The sequence below is a fragment of the Lotus japonicus genome, chromosome 1 (assembly GCF_012489685.1).
Source record: "Lotus japonicus ecotype B-129 chromosome 1, LjGifu_v1.2".
NCBI classification, from domain to species: domain Eukaryota; kingdom Viridiplantae; phylum Streptophyta; class Magnoliopsida; order Fabales; family Fabaceae; genus Lotus; species Lotus japonicus.
Genome location: NC_080041.1, coordinates 80,403,143 through 80,421,729, shown reverse-complemented (window position 1 = coordinate 80,421,729; position 18,587 = coordinate 80,403,143). Strand labels below are relative to the sequence as shown.

Sequence of the window (18,587 nt, the reverse complement as noted above, 5' to 3'; positions counted from 1 at the left end):
ACCACCAAGTAACTTTCTTTCATTTTATACAAGAAACGACATTTCCCCAACCTTGCTATAGAGGATTGAAAATGATTGTGTTATGTTTAGATTGCATGCTAATTAAATTTTATTGTTTCATTTCCATTCAAATGCTGCAATCTTAACACATTTCATCCATTTATTTAGAAGGATCATAGGGAGCAATGGAGCATGATGGGGAAGGGATTGTGCAGAGAGGGGGAGTATGAGGTGGGGGAGGGGATGGAGGAGAAGGGAGGAACTCCATTTGGACTCAGAAGGTTTTGGAGAAGAGTTATAAAGAAACTTCAGGGCAAGAAACTGTGAGGGGGAGCATTGCTTGAGGTGAGTTCATTTTTTCTAGTAGTGTTTGTGAAGTGTTTGTGAAAGAGTACTTGAATTTATTATTTACCTAGGTTCTCTTTGCTTCAAACCGCAAGGTTATGTCAATAGATAAATAATATTTTGCTTCTATAATATAATCACACTATTTTATTTTCAATATCATTTCTACACATAATTCTTTTAAATTTCTCTTCAGTTCATTATCACATAATCAATTATATCAATTGGTTTGTTAAAAAAACATCATCAAGTCACTCTTTTCTCTCTTCTTTATGAAAAATCTAATTTCTAGACTCATTCCACATACACTTTAACGAAAGTGATAAAAATAAGAAAAATGTGAGATGAGGAGTATCATAACACTCACTCTAAGACCATCCTTTTAATTATTTTCATTCCTATTGGTTAAATGTGCATGTTAAATTAGAAGTGAGATGTTTTCCTAATTACCAAGAAAACATAAAAATTAGAAGTGAGACCCACTTTTTTAGTAGATTCCATATAAATAAATTTGAAAATAATGGAAGAGTATTGAAAAGAGAATGTTGTTACATTAGCATTAAAATTTCAATGTGAGATGAAACAAATAATGTTATCCACATCCAGTTTTTGGCATAAAACTATTAATAACCCAAACAATTCAACTGATCAGACTGATTGAATTCAATTCAATTGGCATAAAACTATTAACAACCCAAACAATTTAATTCAATTTATCCACATCCGGATGATTGAATGGACAATGTAATATGCACATTTATTGCATGTACCCTATTGATTATTTGAATGTATCAATAGAAAAATTCTAACAAAAAAACAAAAACAAGTAACCAATTTACCAATAGCAAGCATTCAGAAAAAACAAATTAACCAGGTAAATCTAATAGGTAGGTCTTCTCCTGCTGATACGTGCTTCCTGGCCTGCCAACAAAACGCCAAGTTGATCAAAAGCGAAGGGTTCAACGTTCTGTTCTTGTTCCATATGCAAAACCCTCATAGCATTAATCAGTGCAACAAAGGGGGAAAGACACTTCTGGATGAGTAATGGGACCCAATGGATTCTTCATCAAATCAATCGGTGGTTCAGGGTTCTTGGAAGAATCAATCGGTGGTTCAGGATCCATGGTTTCAACGAGAACAAACAGAGAGAATAAGTTTAGAGCATAGTTTCAGAAAACAGAACTGGAAATAAGTTTCAGAGAGCATAATGTAGGTAGGTGAAATGTGAATATTGAGAACGGGAGAAAATGAAAGCGGTGAATGGAAATTTGTGTATTTAAATATTCAGAAACTGATGTTGGGTTGTCCTGAAGTGTTGGATTGAAATAAGGGACAAAAATGATAACCGTTGGATATCAAGGGTGAGAAAGGTCATATAATGAGAAAATGACACGTGGCTTTAAACATCCTTGCAGTTGCACGAGTATGTAAGAAATAGTTCAAGTGGTAAGAGCTAGAGACATAAGAGTTGGGTGGGGTGAAGGGTGAAGGGTCCCGGGTTCGAACCCGGATGAGAGATTAATTTACTAAAATTTCTAACAACCAACCGCCTATCAAAAAAAAAAGTTGCACGAGTTCGTCTAATTGGATCAACGCAACAACGCAAAACACTGCCTGTTGTTTTTTTTTATAAGCCAAATATTGTATTCAAACTTAGCAGAAGGGGTGCTAAACTCAAATACAAAAAAGAGAAAAAAAATAATAAGGCAGGAAACTAAAGCTAAAGCCAAAACTAAACTACAAATCTAGAAGACTACACATGCAAAAAGAATGGCAACAACACACAGCAAAAGAACAACTCCAACAAACCCAAAGCAAAGACCCAAACGACCAAAAATAACCCAAAAGTTATGATCAGACCCCTCAAAAGAGAAACCAACCATGGAGATCAGCAAACCCCAGTACGCTATCATACCAGCAAAATACAAAAAAAAAATAGATAGCACCTTCACAGAATAATACAACCAACTTACACAGAGTACACACACATCATCGGATTTGTTGCCCACTCAAAAAAAGAATAACCAAATCCTTTCATATTGCTCTATTCCATTGCGAAGTTCTCCATTTAAACCATTCCAAAGAAGATGTCCAACAAACAGTCTATCCTCTAAACAACAAGTCATTTCTGATTCCCCGAATTGTCCAAACAACAGCAAACCAAATGGATAAAACACCCAAATGCTGAGATTCATTCCAGCCGAATTTAAATTGCATAAAATGAGCACGAATTGATGCAGGCAGCATCGTTTGGAAGCCCAACCAATATAGAAGGCCTTTTAATCAATAACCAAGCTTCATGTAAGAGAAGGGCTGATTCAATTTTGCAGGGCTCCTCTAGCACACTCTCAAAAGATAACAGCGTTAAACTTCATGAGTAAACCATAGAATATGGCTTTGATTTGGCGACCAGAGGAAACTCTATCTATAGCCAGAGCAAGATTATTACATGTTTCTTTTGATTCTCCTGATATACTTGAACATGACTTCGTTGCAATTCTTGGAAGTCGTAGTCAATTCCAATTTAAAAATTCCTAATTTCTCGGACATCTTGGAGCTGAAGTGATCGCTAAGGGCTTGCCACAAGGTTCTGGAACTGGAAATTCGATCTTGAACTTCAATTGGCACTGCGGAGCGGATGATTGTAGGGGTGGCAAAATGGGCTTGGCCCGCTAGGCCAACCAGTTTGGCCCACCTTTTTTGGCGGGTTGGGTTGGGATTTTGGGTCAGCATAACCCAACTCGCATTTTGGCGGGGTTAATGACGGGTTGGGTTAAGTTAGACCGTCAACCTGTTTTTCACTTATTCTTTTGAAATTTTTTAAAAGTTCTTTCTATTTTCATTCTTTAAGTCGATTATTGTAAGGTGCGCATATATTACGGCAGACCTAAACTAAAAAAAAAAATTGAAAACTAGTCAATGATGACCTTCCATGGATTCACCTATATAAGTTGCGGCTCTTATTTGTAGGTTATGTTTTGTCTAAAACTCTCATTACTACTCGACATTATCTTTTATAATTGTTGGTTGACTATTATTGGCTAAAGTAAACTCTTGTTGATGATTGTAAAACACATCTAGTGATATTGAGTAATATTAAGTGAGTGCGTATCAAAGAAAAATACATTTATCAATGATTTGATGAAGGTTATTGACAGTTACACTTGATAGTTGCTGGTGAGGTTACAGTTTTACAACTTTTAATAACCACGCATGATAAATATTTTTTTGGTATTGCTATCGGCGAGACTTTCTAGTTGAACTCATAACATTTAAATATAAAGAACAGGTATAATTCTAATTTTTTCATGTGCCAACATATGAAAAGTGAAAGATTTCTTAAAATTCATCACTGCACATTTTTTTTATTTAACTACATTTTCTAAGTGGGCTAGCTCATCAACCCACCGTCCTGCCAAAATTTGGGTTGGGTTGAGACTTGAAACCCAAATACCAAAAGTGGGCTAGCCCAACCCAACCCGCATTTCGGCGGGTTAGTCACGAGTTAAGCCCGGCCCGCCAACCCATATTGCCACCCCTAGATGATTGACTCAGATAGCGTTGATAGAAGCCACTGCCGCAACATGTTGTCTTGTTCCTGATGGCGGAAATACTCGGCGCGCAAGGTGGCTTGATCCTTCACCGCGAGAAATGCATGCACTGGTTCAGTTACCCAAACAGAGTGTAACCCATGTCCTTTGATAAACGCATCAACATGCAAACGCCATAGGAGGAAATTGTCCTCTGTCAATGTGACAGGAGAAAAATAAAGGGTGAAAGACGCTTCTGGATGAGTAATGGGACCCAGTGTATTCTTCATCAAATCAATCGGTGGTTCAAGATTCTTGGAAGAATCAATCGGTGGTTCAGAATTCTTGGAAGAATCAATCGGTGGTTCAGGATCCGTGATTCAATGAGAACAAACAGAGAGAATATTGGAAACAAGTTTCAGAAAACAGAGGATAATGAAAGAAAACTGGAAACGAGTTTCAGAAACAGAGGATAATGTAGGTAGGTTTTTTTTGATAAGCCAAATGTGTATTATAAATAGAGGTACAAGGGGTACCACAACCCATAATACAAATAGAGTGCACTACAAATAGAGAAAAATAAAACAGGACAACCAAATAGAAAGCCAGACATCAGGCAAATAAACACAAAATGAATACAATGCTGAGAGCTCTCAATCAATTGTACACCACCAAGTTCAGTCAAATGTCCAATTGCCAACACGTCACCATGCTGCTATTTTAGCATCCGTACCAGCAAAATCCCCACCCTGCAACCACCTCAGAATTTCCTGTTTCACATACCAGCAACACATAAGGAAGGATAGGCAAACCATTCATAAAAAGAGAAGCTAAAACCTTTTAGGTTAGCTTTATTCCATTGCCAAGAGCGCCACTGAATCAGATCAAAAGTCCCAGACACATCCACCAATTTTCCTCTAAAAGCACAGTCATAATGTAGGTAGGTGACATGTGAATATTGAGAACGAGAGAAAATGAAAGCGATGAATGGAAATTTGTGTATTTAAGTATTCATAAAACTGAGGCCAGGTAGTCACAACGGTAAAGGATTCGATTACACGTTACGACGATAATCAATTCTATTAGTTAATAACAGAATCTTGAAACAGATAACATCATAATTTGGCAGAGAAGTAATTAGCCTTAAAGTGGTGCATATGCCTTAAACAGTTCTTAGTCTTAAACTGGTGCATATGCCTTAGACGAATTTCAATTTGTTAAACTTTGACCCTAACTTATCAAATTCGATCATTTCAGTTTTAATATATATTTTTATAGATGCATCGAATTTTTTTTTTTTATCAAAGACAGTTTTAATATTTTATTAAAGTAACTTGGTAGGTTAATTCTGTTAAAAAAAAGACTTGGTAGGCAGACTTTTTTTAAAAAGGAACTTGGTAGGCTAATTTAACTGATTTGATAAAATGAAGTTTTAATTAATTAAATACTAGAATCAATAACAAGATTTTGCATAAATTTTGTTAAAAAGGGTTGTTCGTTTGATAGACTCCGAAGTCAGGAATGGGCTGACATAACTAATCCTAGGCCCAAGGTGTGGCGTGTGTATGTTAGAAGGGGAAAGAAAGGAAGCACCTAAAAAGAGAGTGAGTTGGCAGAGTGAGGAAAAGATGCTAGAGAGAGTTAGTTACGGGAATCAGGGGAATAGGTGTATAAAGGGGAATTCTGTTAGCTAGTGAGAGGTACATGAGAATTAGCTTATTGTAATAGAGAATAGAGAAAGTATGTTTTCTCTATAGGAGCTTAGCTCTGGAGTAGTAGTGACTACTGTTATCCTCTTCTATTTTCCATTAATCAAATCAATCATTTTCCTTCATCTCTTACTTTCCCTGCTTACTGTTATATTAGTTTGCATCAAATTGGTCTGATCTGTTGGATCCAATCGAAGGGGTTACCAATGAAAGGAGATCGATACAGAGCAACGAAGCATGCCACCAAAGAAAATGGAGGAGAAAGTTGCAGCCCTGGAACACGAAGTAGCAAACATGCAAACCACCCTGGTTACGATGCAGGAGCGAGCGGAAAATCATCAAGCTCAATTTCTTGATCTGCTGGCCTTGAACATTTCCAAGTAACAACAGGAGAGGGATGATGCTGGGAGTGTTCGAAACAATGACACCCCAATCAAAACAGGGGCTGAGGAAGGAAGTCCTTCCGGCGTCTCTGGCTGGACTAAGTTGGACGGAGGATTGCTGGATGAGTTTCGAAAACCGCAAAGAAAGTAGAGCTTCCACTGTTCAATGGCGAGGACCCAGTGGGTTGGATCGCACGATGAGAAGTCTATTTTCACGTCATGGGAACGTGCCCTAAGGTCAAGGTTAACCTCGCACATTTGTGTATGGAAGGTTCAACCATCCACTATTTCAATTCCTTATAGCATTTGGACCCAGGTTTCACTTGGGAAAGACTCACAAACGAGTTGCTGGAAAGGTATGGATCTGCAAGCAAATGAGATATGTTTGAAAAACTCTCCGATCTTCAGCAGAAAGGCACTGTCGATGAGTACGTGCTGGAATTCGAGCGTCTGTTGTCGCAAACACCCAACCTCCCAGATGAGCAATTCTTTGGGTATTTCATCCATGGTCTTGGTGAGGACATACGAGCTCTAGTTCGAAGTCTGAGAACATTAGTGGCTTTACCTCGTTCTCGTCTGATTCCTTTGGCAAGGGCAGTGGAAACGGAGCTCCATGGCCCAGGATGCTCTTGGACCGGGAGGAGGGGTCAATCGTTTGGGCTCCGGGTCGGGTTCGTATAACCTTTCGGCCCACCATTCGTCTGTTGGTTCCGGGTCAAGCACCGGCCAAAGGCTGGGTCATGATAAAGAATCGCGAAGACAAAGGTGAGCGGCGCAACGAAAAGGCGAACCCACGCACACCTCCTCGTGATAGAGGCCTTCGCCATCTCCCGTACCAAGAGTTGTTGGATCGTCGACAAAAGGGCTTGTGCTTTAAGTGTGGAGGGAAGTATCACCGTCTACACCAATTCACTCACAAGCAACTCAGGATCATGTTGATTGACGAATCAGAGGATGGGGGAGAGGAATCGGAAACAGAGGCAGAAGCGAAGGAACCCGAGGTTGATGGAGCTTGCAGCATCATGATGACGGGTACTGAACCAATCCAAACCCACACCATGAAGCTCCAAGGATCTATCGACGAAGTTCCCGTCGTGATTTTGGTGGATAGCGGAGCAACCCACAACTTTGTGTTCAGACGCGTGGTGGAGGAAATGGGATGGCATGTTCAGCCCACCCTTGAACTGCGGATTCGTTTAGGAGATGGCCACAAAGCCATTACAACTGGTACTTGTAAGGATTTGGAGGTACAGATAGGTGACTATACTACTTCAGTAGACCTATTTGTTCGATCGGGGAGAACTCGATTTGGTGTTGGGGATAGCTTAGCTTGGTACCTTGGTTGAAATGAAAGTTCACTAGGGAAAACAAATGATGAAATTCCAGGAGAAGAGGAAATGTATTTCTCTACAGGGAAGAGATTATTCACAAGACACAAAAGGAGCTTTGCCAAGTGTATTTGGGCAAGATCATTCGGGTCAAGCGGAGTGCTCTTTGGCTTCTCTGATAAGCTCCAAGGCTAGCATGGCATCTCTGGAAAAAACAATTGAAACTTACTTAGATACAGGAGCACCAGTTGGCTGCCCTGTTAAGTGATTATGTGGATGTTTTTGCATTAGGTTACCACCGAAACGGCAAAAGGAGCACCGGATAACTTTGGTAGCAGGGCAAGGGCCAGTAAATGTAAGACCCTATCGATATTCTCACCATCACAAGGATGAGATAGAGAAGCAAGTCAGAGAGATGTTGCAATCTGGGATAATCAGAGTGCTTTCTCCAGCCCAGTAATCCTTGTCAAGAAAAAGGATGGCTCGTGGAGAATGTGCGTCGATTACCAGGAGTTGACCAAGGCAACAATACCAGATAAGTTCCTGATCCCAGTGATTGAGGAATTGCTAGATGAATTGCATGGGGCTCTCTATTATTCTAAACTGGATTTGAAATCCGGTTATCATCAGGTCTTGGTGAAAGAAGAAGATATACACAAGACTGTGTTCCGCACTCACGAGGGCCGTTACGAGTATCTGGTAATGCCCTTTGGGTTAATGAATGCGCCCTCAACGTTTCAAGCGCTAATGAATGAAGTATTCCGAAGCATGCTCCGCCAATATGTTTTGGTATTTTTTGACGACATTTTGGTATACAATGTGGATTGGGCCTCACACTTGAGTCATTTAACCAAGGTGTTGGAGACATTGAGAGAACAACGATTGGTAGCAAACCAAAAGAAGTGCTCTTTTGCTCAACTCTCAGTGGAATATTTGGGGCACGTGGTTTCTCAGGAAGGGGTAGCTATGGATCCTGAGAAAATACAGAGCATAACAAACTGGCCAACACCCAAGAATGTCAAGGGAGTTCGTGGATTCCTGGGAATCACATGCTACTACCGCAAGTTTGTTCGAGATTATGGTAAAATAGCACGACCCCTCACGGAACTCACCAAAAAAGATGGATTTACTTGGAATTCCAAACCCCAAGCAGCCTTTGAAACATATTCAAAAGTTGGTGCTTAATAAAAAACAGATTCTCTTTAAAAAAAACAGATTCTTTGATAAAAACAAATTGAGATTGTTATTAAAACGTAGTAAATTGAAAAATCTTCTCCATTCATCATAGTCTTGTTACGATTATCAGAAAAATAAAATGTCACTCAATAAACTATATTAGATAAAATTTCATCCATAGTGGAAATGAGATACAGAGAAAAGAGAGATAAACATAAATTAGAAAGTGAAGTGAGAAAATCTTCTCCGTCCATAGGGCAGAGATGAACAACATCATCACAATCCCCTATTAGTGCAAACACTGGCATTTAGAAACGGGTTTGTAAAAAAATCATCTCAAACTCTGCAACAAAATTTGCAGCAGTTGTATTCAAATTTCAAATATATAAAAGTATAACTAATTGTTTTTTTTTTGGTCAAAATTATAACTAATTGTTTAAAGCGGGAAATAAAAGTGAAGTAGTCAACAGAATATCACCAACTTTTTGGAAATTAAAAATCATACCCCCTCCATCTTGTTTCCACCACAAGTTCCACTTCATAGGCTCAACAGACAGTGCTTTCCTAAACCAGTCAGTTGTCTGCTCTAATAAGGTCTGCAGGCTGCAATCAATCATCAAGAGTAAATATCTCTATCCAATCCTTATGCAAATGACAAGTTTAATACTCCCTCCGGTCCTATTTATAAGCATGAAAGAGAAGAAAAATTTTGATCCTTTTTATAAGAACCAAATGAAAGTTTGAGCTATATTAATTAATTTTTTCCAATGATGCCCTTATTAATTCTAACTTGTAAAATGTGTCTCATTAATTATTCTCTCTCTTTCCCACTTTCCAACACTAATAACAAAGGGTAATTTTGGAAGTTTATTTTGATTCAAGACAAATTTAATGCATTTTATCTAGTTTAACTACATTTCTTAAACTATGTGAATTTTTTTTTTGTTGCTTATAAATAGGACCGGAGGAAGTATTATTAAAGTTCTAAGAACAAAACTCAGTCCATTAAACAAAGACACAAAATAAACAACAATTGATGCAAAAAACCATTATCAAATTAGTAAATCAAAATAAATAAGGAGAAAATACTTGACTTTATGAAGAAGACCTTGAAGACTCGAACATTATCACCTTGGTGCTGCTGCAACCTCGCCAGTGGAAAGGCTGTAATGGACGCCGGTGAAGACAGCTCCAGTGGCAGGGGAAGAGCAAGGGGCTCCACTCGACCAATTTGATAGTGGGCACCTTCCTGTACTCACATGTGGCAATATAAAGTACCATCATCTCATTAAATGGGTGAGGGCTCACCACAGCCCCAGTTCATAGAGCTTCACCATGAAAGTCTCAGTTTAACTAGAGTCCCTATCTCTTACACAGGCACGCAAAAGTGGGAGACAGACAGCTTTCTTTGCAGCTGAGTCAGGTAGATTTCTAAGACCATAAGTTTTAATGATCAACTCCAACTCCATGGCATGATCATCCAGGACCGTACGCAAATTCTTTTTGTTTTCCATCCATTTCAATATCTATGATAATTAACCAATTAAAATTGCTTAGTGCATCGAACAGACATTGCTTAATAGAAGTCATACATTGAACTGCAAGAAGGCAATGAGTAACAAGAAGCTCATCAGAAATTGGAAGAACCCATAATCAGCAATAGTACATTACGCAGCAAGTAAGTAGCTAATCTTAGAAAGTAGTGGGAAGCGGCTGGCCTTTAAAACACTAGTCTATATTTGTATAGCTGATTGCCAAGCAGCCACTATATGAAAGATAGGTGATACACAGCAAACAATTTATATTACTCATAAATGAATGCTCAGTACTCTAAAAGTACTTAAAATTGAAGATATAACATTAATAATCAAAAGGTAAAATCATCAACCATCAATGTAAGACACAACTAAAAACATTAAATCAATTACCACAACAAGAGAACAAAATAAAGAGTAGAACACCAAATCCTAAATATGCTTAAGCCTCTAAGGCATAAAATAAAGATTCAACACTTCGAACAATAAACATAAGCAACAATTCTTCTTAGTCCTCAATAAAACTCATTATCTCCCTGCTCTTCTGAGCTCTCATCATCTTTATACATTTCTTCATATATATACTTGTTGATCGCTGCTTCATCTTCCTCTTCGATTTCTACATCATATGTAACTTCTTCCTCTGCATCTGCTATAATATCCCTTGCCCTAGAGCTGGAAGGCCTTGAAGTTTCTTTGTTCTTCAATCTTGCTTGCCACTTAGTGAGTGTTTCAGGCTCACCTACCCCAACCACGTGAGGAACAGCTCCCCAAGTAAAAGTATCATCATTAAAAACCAACTCCTCTTTATTAGTTTCTCCATCTTCACTCATTTCTCCCACCAGCCACTCATTACTATAATCAATGTCATTCAAGAGAAGGGGATCAGGGATATCATAGTAGTGAAAACGTTCTTTAAGATCTTGGTTACACTTAATGAAGACCAAGTCTTCCAACTTTTGCTGCTCAAGCTTGCTTCTCTTCTTAAAATGAATCTATAGTATAATTTGCAGAGAGGTTAGTTTCACAGTCACTACATGAAAATCTATTAAGTAGAATAGTTCAATATCTACTTACATTCTCAAATATATTCCAGTTACGCTCACATCCAAATGCATCACATCCATATGCATGACAAGTCAAGTTCAACACTTTAATGGCAAACGCTTGCAAATTTGGAGTAGATGATCCATAACTCTCCCACCACGAACCTGTAATGCAATAATCAATGAGCATTATTATTTACATGAATTTCATGTACCTGTGTAATTAAACTTTCATGAAAAGCACTCTTACTTACTAGGATCAAAACCGAGACTGCTTTTAGCCTCTTTGGAACCAAAGATTCCTTCACCGCTCATATATGATGCCAACTCATTTGCTAAATTACCAAACTCTTTGTCAGTTGGTATCAGCCTCTCCATGCATTCAAAAAGTTCTTCCAACACTTCTGCATCACATTTAATTTGTGGATTGCCATAGAAGAACTCTGGGTTGAGAAAATAGCCTGCTGCATGCAATGGATGGTGAAGCTGGCATTCCCACCTTTTGTCGATAATAGCAAAAATGTCCTTGTACTCGTCTTCATTTCCATTGAAGGATTGTTGAATAGCTTCCTTAGCACTATTCATTACTTGATATATATGACCCATCCCAGGATTTTTTTCATTACAAACTACCCTAAGAGCATGCGCAACAGGCCCCATAACTTTAAGAGAATAAACAACATCTTTCCAAAATCTAGGCATGAGTACAATGTTTGTTGCCCTTTTCCCCTTATCATCCTTAAACCTATTCGAGCTCAACCATTCATCAGAAGTGAACATCTTTTTGAGATTGCTTTTTTGTTTGTACAGCCTTTGCAATGTAAGAACTGTTGTAGCAAACCTTGTGACTCCTTGCCTAACCAATTCTATTTTCTTTGTGAACTTCATCAACATGTTCAAGGACGATGAGTTGCTGTAAATAAAGCCTACAAGAGTGATACCTCTTTGTATTGTCCTTTTAACTCGAGGAATCCTTCCAATGTCTTGTAACATCAAATCCACACAACACGGAGCATTTGGAGTCCAATAAAGATTTGCTCTTTTGGCTTGTAATAATTTACCTAGGACCAAATTAAACGAAAAACTTCAATATCAAAGCAAGTAATTAACAATCCAACAATTAAATTTAGAAACTAGATAATCTTATTTCTTACCAGCCAATTCATATTTGTCGCTGTGGTCAGTTATCACTTGAACAACATTCTTTTCCCCAATCTCCTCTACAAAACTATCCAACAATTCAAATAGTTTATCCCCAGTCTCCATATACGCAGAAGCATCAACGCTCTTTACAAACACAGTCTCAGATCTACAATTCAACCTCAAATTCATCAAGGTCCTATTCTTCTTATCTGTACATGCATCCACCATAATGGTACATCCGAATTTCGGCCAATCTTCCTCGTGACCCTTCACCCACTCCTTAGTTTCCTTCAGCTCATTCTTTAACAGTGGAACTCTCATCTCATGATAGCTAGGAATCTCTAAGCCGGGACCATAGTTTCCAATAGCACAAACCATATCATTGAAGCTATCTGATTCCGCAAGATTTAAAGCTATTCCATTCATATAAAAAAATCGAGCTATAATCTGCGTAACCCTAGCCCTTGCATCTTCATTAGAAACATCATTTACACTTTCTTCACTAAACACAGTTAAGCTCTTACCAATTTTACCTTTCTTGGCCTTAAACACAGTTGTAGCAGCAGCATCGCTCGACGACGCGGCTCTTTTTCTGCTTCCGGAATTGAGTATCGATTGCACTTCTTCTTCTTCTTCTTCTTCGTCATCGCGCTCTTGCCGCAACTCAGAACTGCACACATCATCAGCGTCAGCCATTTTCTTCTTCTTCTTCAGAAACTTCGGCAAACATTCATGGCAAACATTGACATCCCCCATTGTCGCGTGAAGCTGCAAAAGGGGCTGAAACCCTAAAAATGTTTCTGACGCAGAGAGGGTGCAGAGGGTTTTATACTGAGGGAGAACGGTATGAAACCCTAGAAATGTTTCGGATGCGGAAGGAGTAGCAAACGCAAAATGGAAAGGCAAAATTGGGATTTCACTCCGAGGTGTAGCGTAGCGGCCGCAATGGCGCGATTTGGCGTGGCGGCGATATAGCGGTTATGGCGGATTTTGAAGCGGGAGTTGGTAGAGACGAAGAAGATGGGAGAAGAAAAGCCCGCGAGATTTAATATATGTTGCGCGCGCGAAATTTCATACCTGGAAAATTAAAAGCGTTTAATTTATTGTATAAAAAAATTGTCAATTGTTTCCATAAATAATAGAAGGATTCATTGTTACAAAATATTCTGTAAAATTATGTTATCAATTATTTCCTTTGTTCAAATTCTGTTTAATCCTTGGCCAGCCCCTACCGCTTAGTGCACTGATCGTGGGGCGAGGGATTAGTCTCACGGCTGTTGGCTGTGGGATACCTTGGTCAAGACAAAAAAAAAAATTATGTTTAATAAAGAATGATGATATGATGAGCTATTTCTCATTTGAGATGAAAAAACAATTAATGAGGTAAATCCTTTAAAAACAATTGGTTTTGCTTTTTGCACTAATGTCATGCAGATCAACTAACTAGTTTCAAATTTTTTTTTTTTTTTACTAAAAGGTATGCAATAAAGCATTGGCTTGAAACTGTTCTGTTTTGGTCGGCTCTAAATGTCATACGGATTGATGATGGTGTGGTTGGTTTACAAGATTTTGTTCTTAAGTAAACATCATTATGGCGGCCGGCCTATGTGACCTGGTTCAAAAACGATCATCTTGGCTCAACAAACAAAGTGCTCGAGCGGTCTGTCAAAAAGTAAAAATAAATTACTTAAGCACGATAGCACCAAGCCAACCGCGTGCCCATAAGCTCCACCTAAATGACTTCTCTTACTCTTGCAGAGATTGATCTCTAAACATAGACACCAAGCATATAAATACAAATTTCTTCGTTCACTTACGTAACATGTTATTTATTATTAACATTTCTTGAGTCCTTCTAAGACTAATTATGGATTCTCTCTTTCCTAATTCACTAAATTGAGCGTCAGAATATCTTTTGCAGGTACTCTCCCCTACGCTTGAGGCCAACACCAAACTCTCGTGCGTAGGCAGTGGCGGAGTCATGATTTTTGTGAAATCTGGGCAAACTTAACAAAGTTTGAAACATAAAAACAATGAATAACCCCAAAACCACTCTCATAAGTTTGATTGCACATTTTCTTAGGCTATAAGGTTGGGTGAAACCGAGAAAGAATGTAGAATCAATTGACCAATGTAAATAAAAAATGAACAATATGAATGCAATATTTAAGTGCTAATTGGTAAAATAAGAACAGCTGCATAAACAAAACAAAGCAACATCCTCCAAGAATATATATGATTAATGACACTATAACGATGATAGAATCAACATACAAAGTCAAGGGGAAAATTAAAATCAAGGAATCAAAATATACCAAGCAACTTCTTTGTTTTTCTCAACGGTACAAACTTTGCTCCTATGCCAGTGTAATGGGAGGACCAAAAATAAAGCCCCCCAAGCTTCAATTCCTACAAAAGAGGAACTATCTCTAGTGCTAGTGTGCTACACTGCTACTAGTAGCTAAACCTGAAGGGAAGGGTAAAAACCGTAAAATGAATGTTTTTTTGATACATATCATTTCTTTTCACAATTACTTCAAAGTCCTATTGAGCGAATTTTAAATATTAAAGTTATCATCTTTATTTTGGAAACAAGAACAATTTCCTGTCAAAAAAACCCAAGAACAATTTGGAAACAATTTCTGTGTCCTTGGAACTGCCCCTGAATTAATCCCCCTAAAGTCTAAGAATGAATTTCCTGCCACTGTTCATCCCTTTTTTTGAGCACATAACCGTTCTAATTTTCGAGTACTGTTCATCAGTACCACTTTTCTGACCCAGACTCCTGATTCCCTTCTAGCCCTGGTATCTCCTTCATCAGTAGCATGTACGGATTCAACAGCTGCCCATATCTTCCACAGCCGTAATGTATCTTCCGGAGATTCATATGTAGATTGCGAAGGACGGTTGCTTGATCTGTAATTGCCCCTCTATCTGAGCTTGAATATCGGTCACCATGGTTGCTATAAAAACTCAATCGATGTTCATTCACCGGAGAACCGACAAACACCACCTTCAACCGCCGCAAGCATCGCGAAACCCAGTTTGGTAATACTTCCATTCCATTTCAATTTCTGAATCACACATGCAAGAAAGGTCGATGTTAAAGTTTTCATTTTTTGACAAACAGCAAGAGGTTCTAGAAAAGAAATTCGTGCCCAGATCTCAAGTGAAGATTGCCCAAATACAATTGCTTGATTCTCTGTATAATTTTTCTAGATTTTGTACCCTAATTTTGCCCAGCCTCATTTTCCTGATTTGATTTGATTTTGCACCATCACTCTTACTTAGCATTTGAGGCCTAACAAAATCTTTAGCAAGTATATTCCATACCCAAATTAGGTTCTTTCTTTCTTAACTTCTCTAAACTTGAAGCAGAGCAATAGAAAGATTCATGACTCAATTGTTACATTTTGTTTTCTTTCTGAAAATTAGTCATATACTAATATTGTTAAGTTTGTGTAATGTATGAGTCATGGCTCTCTAAACTCTTAAATTTTATTGTGTTTACTGTTCCATAGCACCAATAGTTCTCCATATCTATTGTCTCATAATCACAGAAATTATGACCTGAGACAGAGACAAAATAAATTTTTAGGCAATATGATGACAACCCAATTGGAAAAGATGATGCTTTAGAGACAAAATAAATTTATGGTAATGTGATAATTGAGCAAACCAAAAGATGATGCTTTAGACAGAATACAAACGGGTAAAGTATGCAAACTGAACACGGGACTGCTGTAGCATAATATTAATTCATTATTGGGTGCTACACTTTTTTTTTCTTTGTCTTCATTGATAGAGTATTACTAACTATTTTACTTGATTTATAATTTTGTTTCTATGAATTGAACAGATTATGTAGAATGATCAATATGGAGAAGTATAATAGTGAAGGTAAGTCCTAAAAACAGGGCAGCAACTAGGCAATCAAAAACCCACTATTTGTAAGATTGGGATTCCACTGTTCATGGTGATTTTATGGACATTCTAGAGTTTTTCTCTCTACTATTCATGGCTTCAGAAAGCACATAAGGAGAGGTATCTTAATCCAGCTGGTTGTACTGCATTTTCACAAACATATATGCTTTTTTGTTTTTCAGGTTTGAACATACAGACTAATGTTCTTTCAATGCAAATAGCCTTAAAGATATGAGTGACTGATAAATTATACCAAGAAAAATGTTCATATAGTTACACTATCAAGATAAGCTTTTGATTGCTAGCCTTTGATGCCCAATTTGTTCTCTATTTGAATTGATATGCATATGAGAGCTAACATAGGGAAATTGAAAAGCTCTCCTTTCAATAGTGTTATCAAGTCATTCATTGCTATTTTGCATCAATGTCAAACTTTCAGGTTAATAAAGTCAAAAAATATCTGGTGTAGCTTATATTATGATAAACCTCTGTTATACTTACAATTGTTGTCATTTTATATACTCCATTTGGCTAGCTTTCATACATATAACAATAAAAGTGCATAGTCTTAATTTTATAGAAAACGTTTATACAAGCCATTTGAGCAAGATCATTAGCTGCTTTGCTCTTGGTAGCATTTGGGTTTTCCAATGGCTCTTTCAAGAAGGAAAGGATTGGCGTATTTGAGTCAACAATGATTATCTTTCTTTGAAGGTAATCCATCTTTTGGGGGCATTAAATTGCTCAATATTTTACTTACTCTTGCTGTTTATATAATAATCCATTAGATCATGTAAGGATTCTATTAATCGGCGAGAAGAGGAGCGAAGTTGAGTGGTTAAAGCACCTCATGCTTTTGATTAATCATCAACCTTTTCACTTTGCAATGCATGTCACTTGCTGCACTTTTTCTCACAACATGCTCATAAAATTGTTTGCTCATGTTCCTCAAAACACATGCTTCGATAAGAACTTTGTGTATTTGTATATGCATATGATCCATGTTATATACAAAACATGAATTCCGTCATTTATGTTTGTATTCATGTGGAATTCTGTGTTTCTATTATCTTGATCACCAACAGGGCCAAGTACATGCTAAAAGAGAGTAAATGAATATGTTTGCAGTAGCTCAAAAGGGAGAAGTTTAATGCAAGTTCGGTGTGTGTGTGTGTGCTTTCTAACTTGGAATACTAGTTTTCTGGAATGATTTGCATAGTATAATTTCTTTGTGTTCATTTTCTCAGCAATTCATTGATTTTTTATTTATGATTGGTAACTCACAACCTCAACTTTTATATTTTTCAGGAGCAGAAGATTGAAAAATAAGTTGCTATGGCAAAGTACATATGGAGGACCCTTTTGCTATTGTTGAGTAATGTTACGATTACAGCTGAACCTTAGTGGGAATGGCTGCTGATGCACTTTGCCATTGTTGAGTAGTGTTTATTTTCTTATAATGGGACACTGATACGCTTTTGATGCACCCAATATGTACATACTTTCCTTAAAGCTCTCTTGTTGCAATGATATCGTTCATCATACAAGCAACTTAATTTCAACTGATGTAATTTGGCCTTGGAGCTTTGATCATTGTGCTTATATTTATATTGACTTCATTTTGTCAGTTTTAATATCTAAGCAGTTTCATTGTGTGTTGTTTGGTTCCATTCCTTTTTTTCACATGCTTCAATGAGGCTACAAAGTAGAAAGAAACATAAGCAAATTAACTAATGCCTCAGAAAGAATTAAAACAAATTAGTCCAGTTTGGAATCACCAATAGGGCCAAGTACATTCTAAAAGAGTGTAAATGAATATGTTTGCAGCATCTCAAAAGGGAGAGTTTTAGTAATGTAGGACTACTTTTTCTTTCTCCTTTTAGTTGAGTAATGTAGCTTTACTTTTTACTTTATCAGGATTCAGGAGGAAAATCACCAAGTCAACATTCAATCCCTAATTAAAGTTTGGTTTATGTTTATTTTTCTGAAAAGCTGCTAACCACTGTTGCCAAAGATTAAAGCGTTTGGGATTTAACATTGTTTGTTATTATCAATCCCTAATTTCAACATCATATATCTCATCCAATATGTTTACGAATAATTATATCTTCACACCTCATTTTCTAGGTTCAAGATGTGGAGGAAGAGAGAGATAAGAAGAAAGGAGAGAGAAAGCAAAGATGTGATAGGTGATTTGATTGATAGAGAAAAATGAAATAATAGAAGATGAAGGTGGAAAAGGAGTGAAGAGGTGTGTATATATCTTAACTCATATGTTTACCTTCCTTCCAGCCTCACTGTATCACTCTTGTCCTCCAGTTCCACCATTTCAGTCCGATTCGGTTGTGCTTGGTAGTTCGTGCCTTGCTTCTTCTTCTCCTTCAGCTGCGTAATGGCTCCTCTTTTTTTGCGTTTCTTTCGCACCATACGTTTCTTTTTGAACTTTTTTGAAATCAACTTCAATTCAA

The 18,587-nt window shown here is 37.6% G+C and overlaps 1 protein-coding gene and 1 long non-coding RNA gene across 2 annotated transcripts; one reads left to right on the top strand and one right to left on the bottom strand.

Annotated features, from left to right (window-relative positions):
- Positions 1-10,211: 10,211 nt before the first annotated feature.
- On the bottom strand, positions 10,212-13,354 carry LOC130718533 (uncharacterized). The gene is made up of 4 exons (XM_057569136.1): positions 12,207-13,354; positions 11,307-12,113; positions 11,084-11,217; positions 10,212-11,001 (listed from the first exon to the last, which is right to left on the bottom strand). The coding sequence occupies exons 1-4, from the start codon at positions 12,949-12,951 to the stop codon at positions 10,522-10,524; spliced, it is 2,166 nt and encodes a 721-aa protein (XP_057425119.1). The 5' UTR covers positions 12,952-13,354; the 3' UTR covers positions 10,212-10,521.
- A 1,363-nt stretch (positions 13,355-14,717) lies between these two features.
- Positions 14,718-17,746, top strand: LOC130718527 (uncharacterized). The gene is made up of 3 exons (XR_009012708.1): positions 14,718-15,243; positions 16,055-16,833; positions 17,428-17,746. It is a non-coding gene; the product is annotated as an uncharacterized LOC130718527 (long non-coding RNA).
- The last annotated feature ends 841 nt before the right edge of the window (positions 17,747-18,587 follow it).

Coding starts and splice junctions, on each gene's coding strand:
- LOC130718533 (XM_057569136.1), bottom strand. CDS start 12,951: ATGGGGGATGTCAATGTTTGCCATGAATGTTTGCCGAAGTTTCTGAAG. Junction 11,218..11,306: donor CAGTCTCGGTTTTGATCCTA/GTAAGTAAGAGT, acceptor ATTGCATTACAG/GTTCGTGGTGGGAGAGTTAT. Junction 11,002..11,083: donor ACTGGAATATATTTGAGAAT/GTAAGTAGATAT, acceptor ATTATACTATAG/ATTCATTTTAAGAAGAGAAG.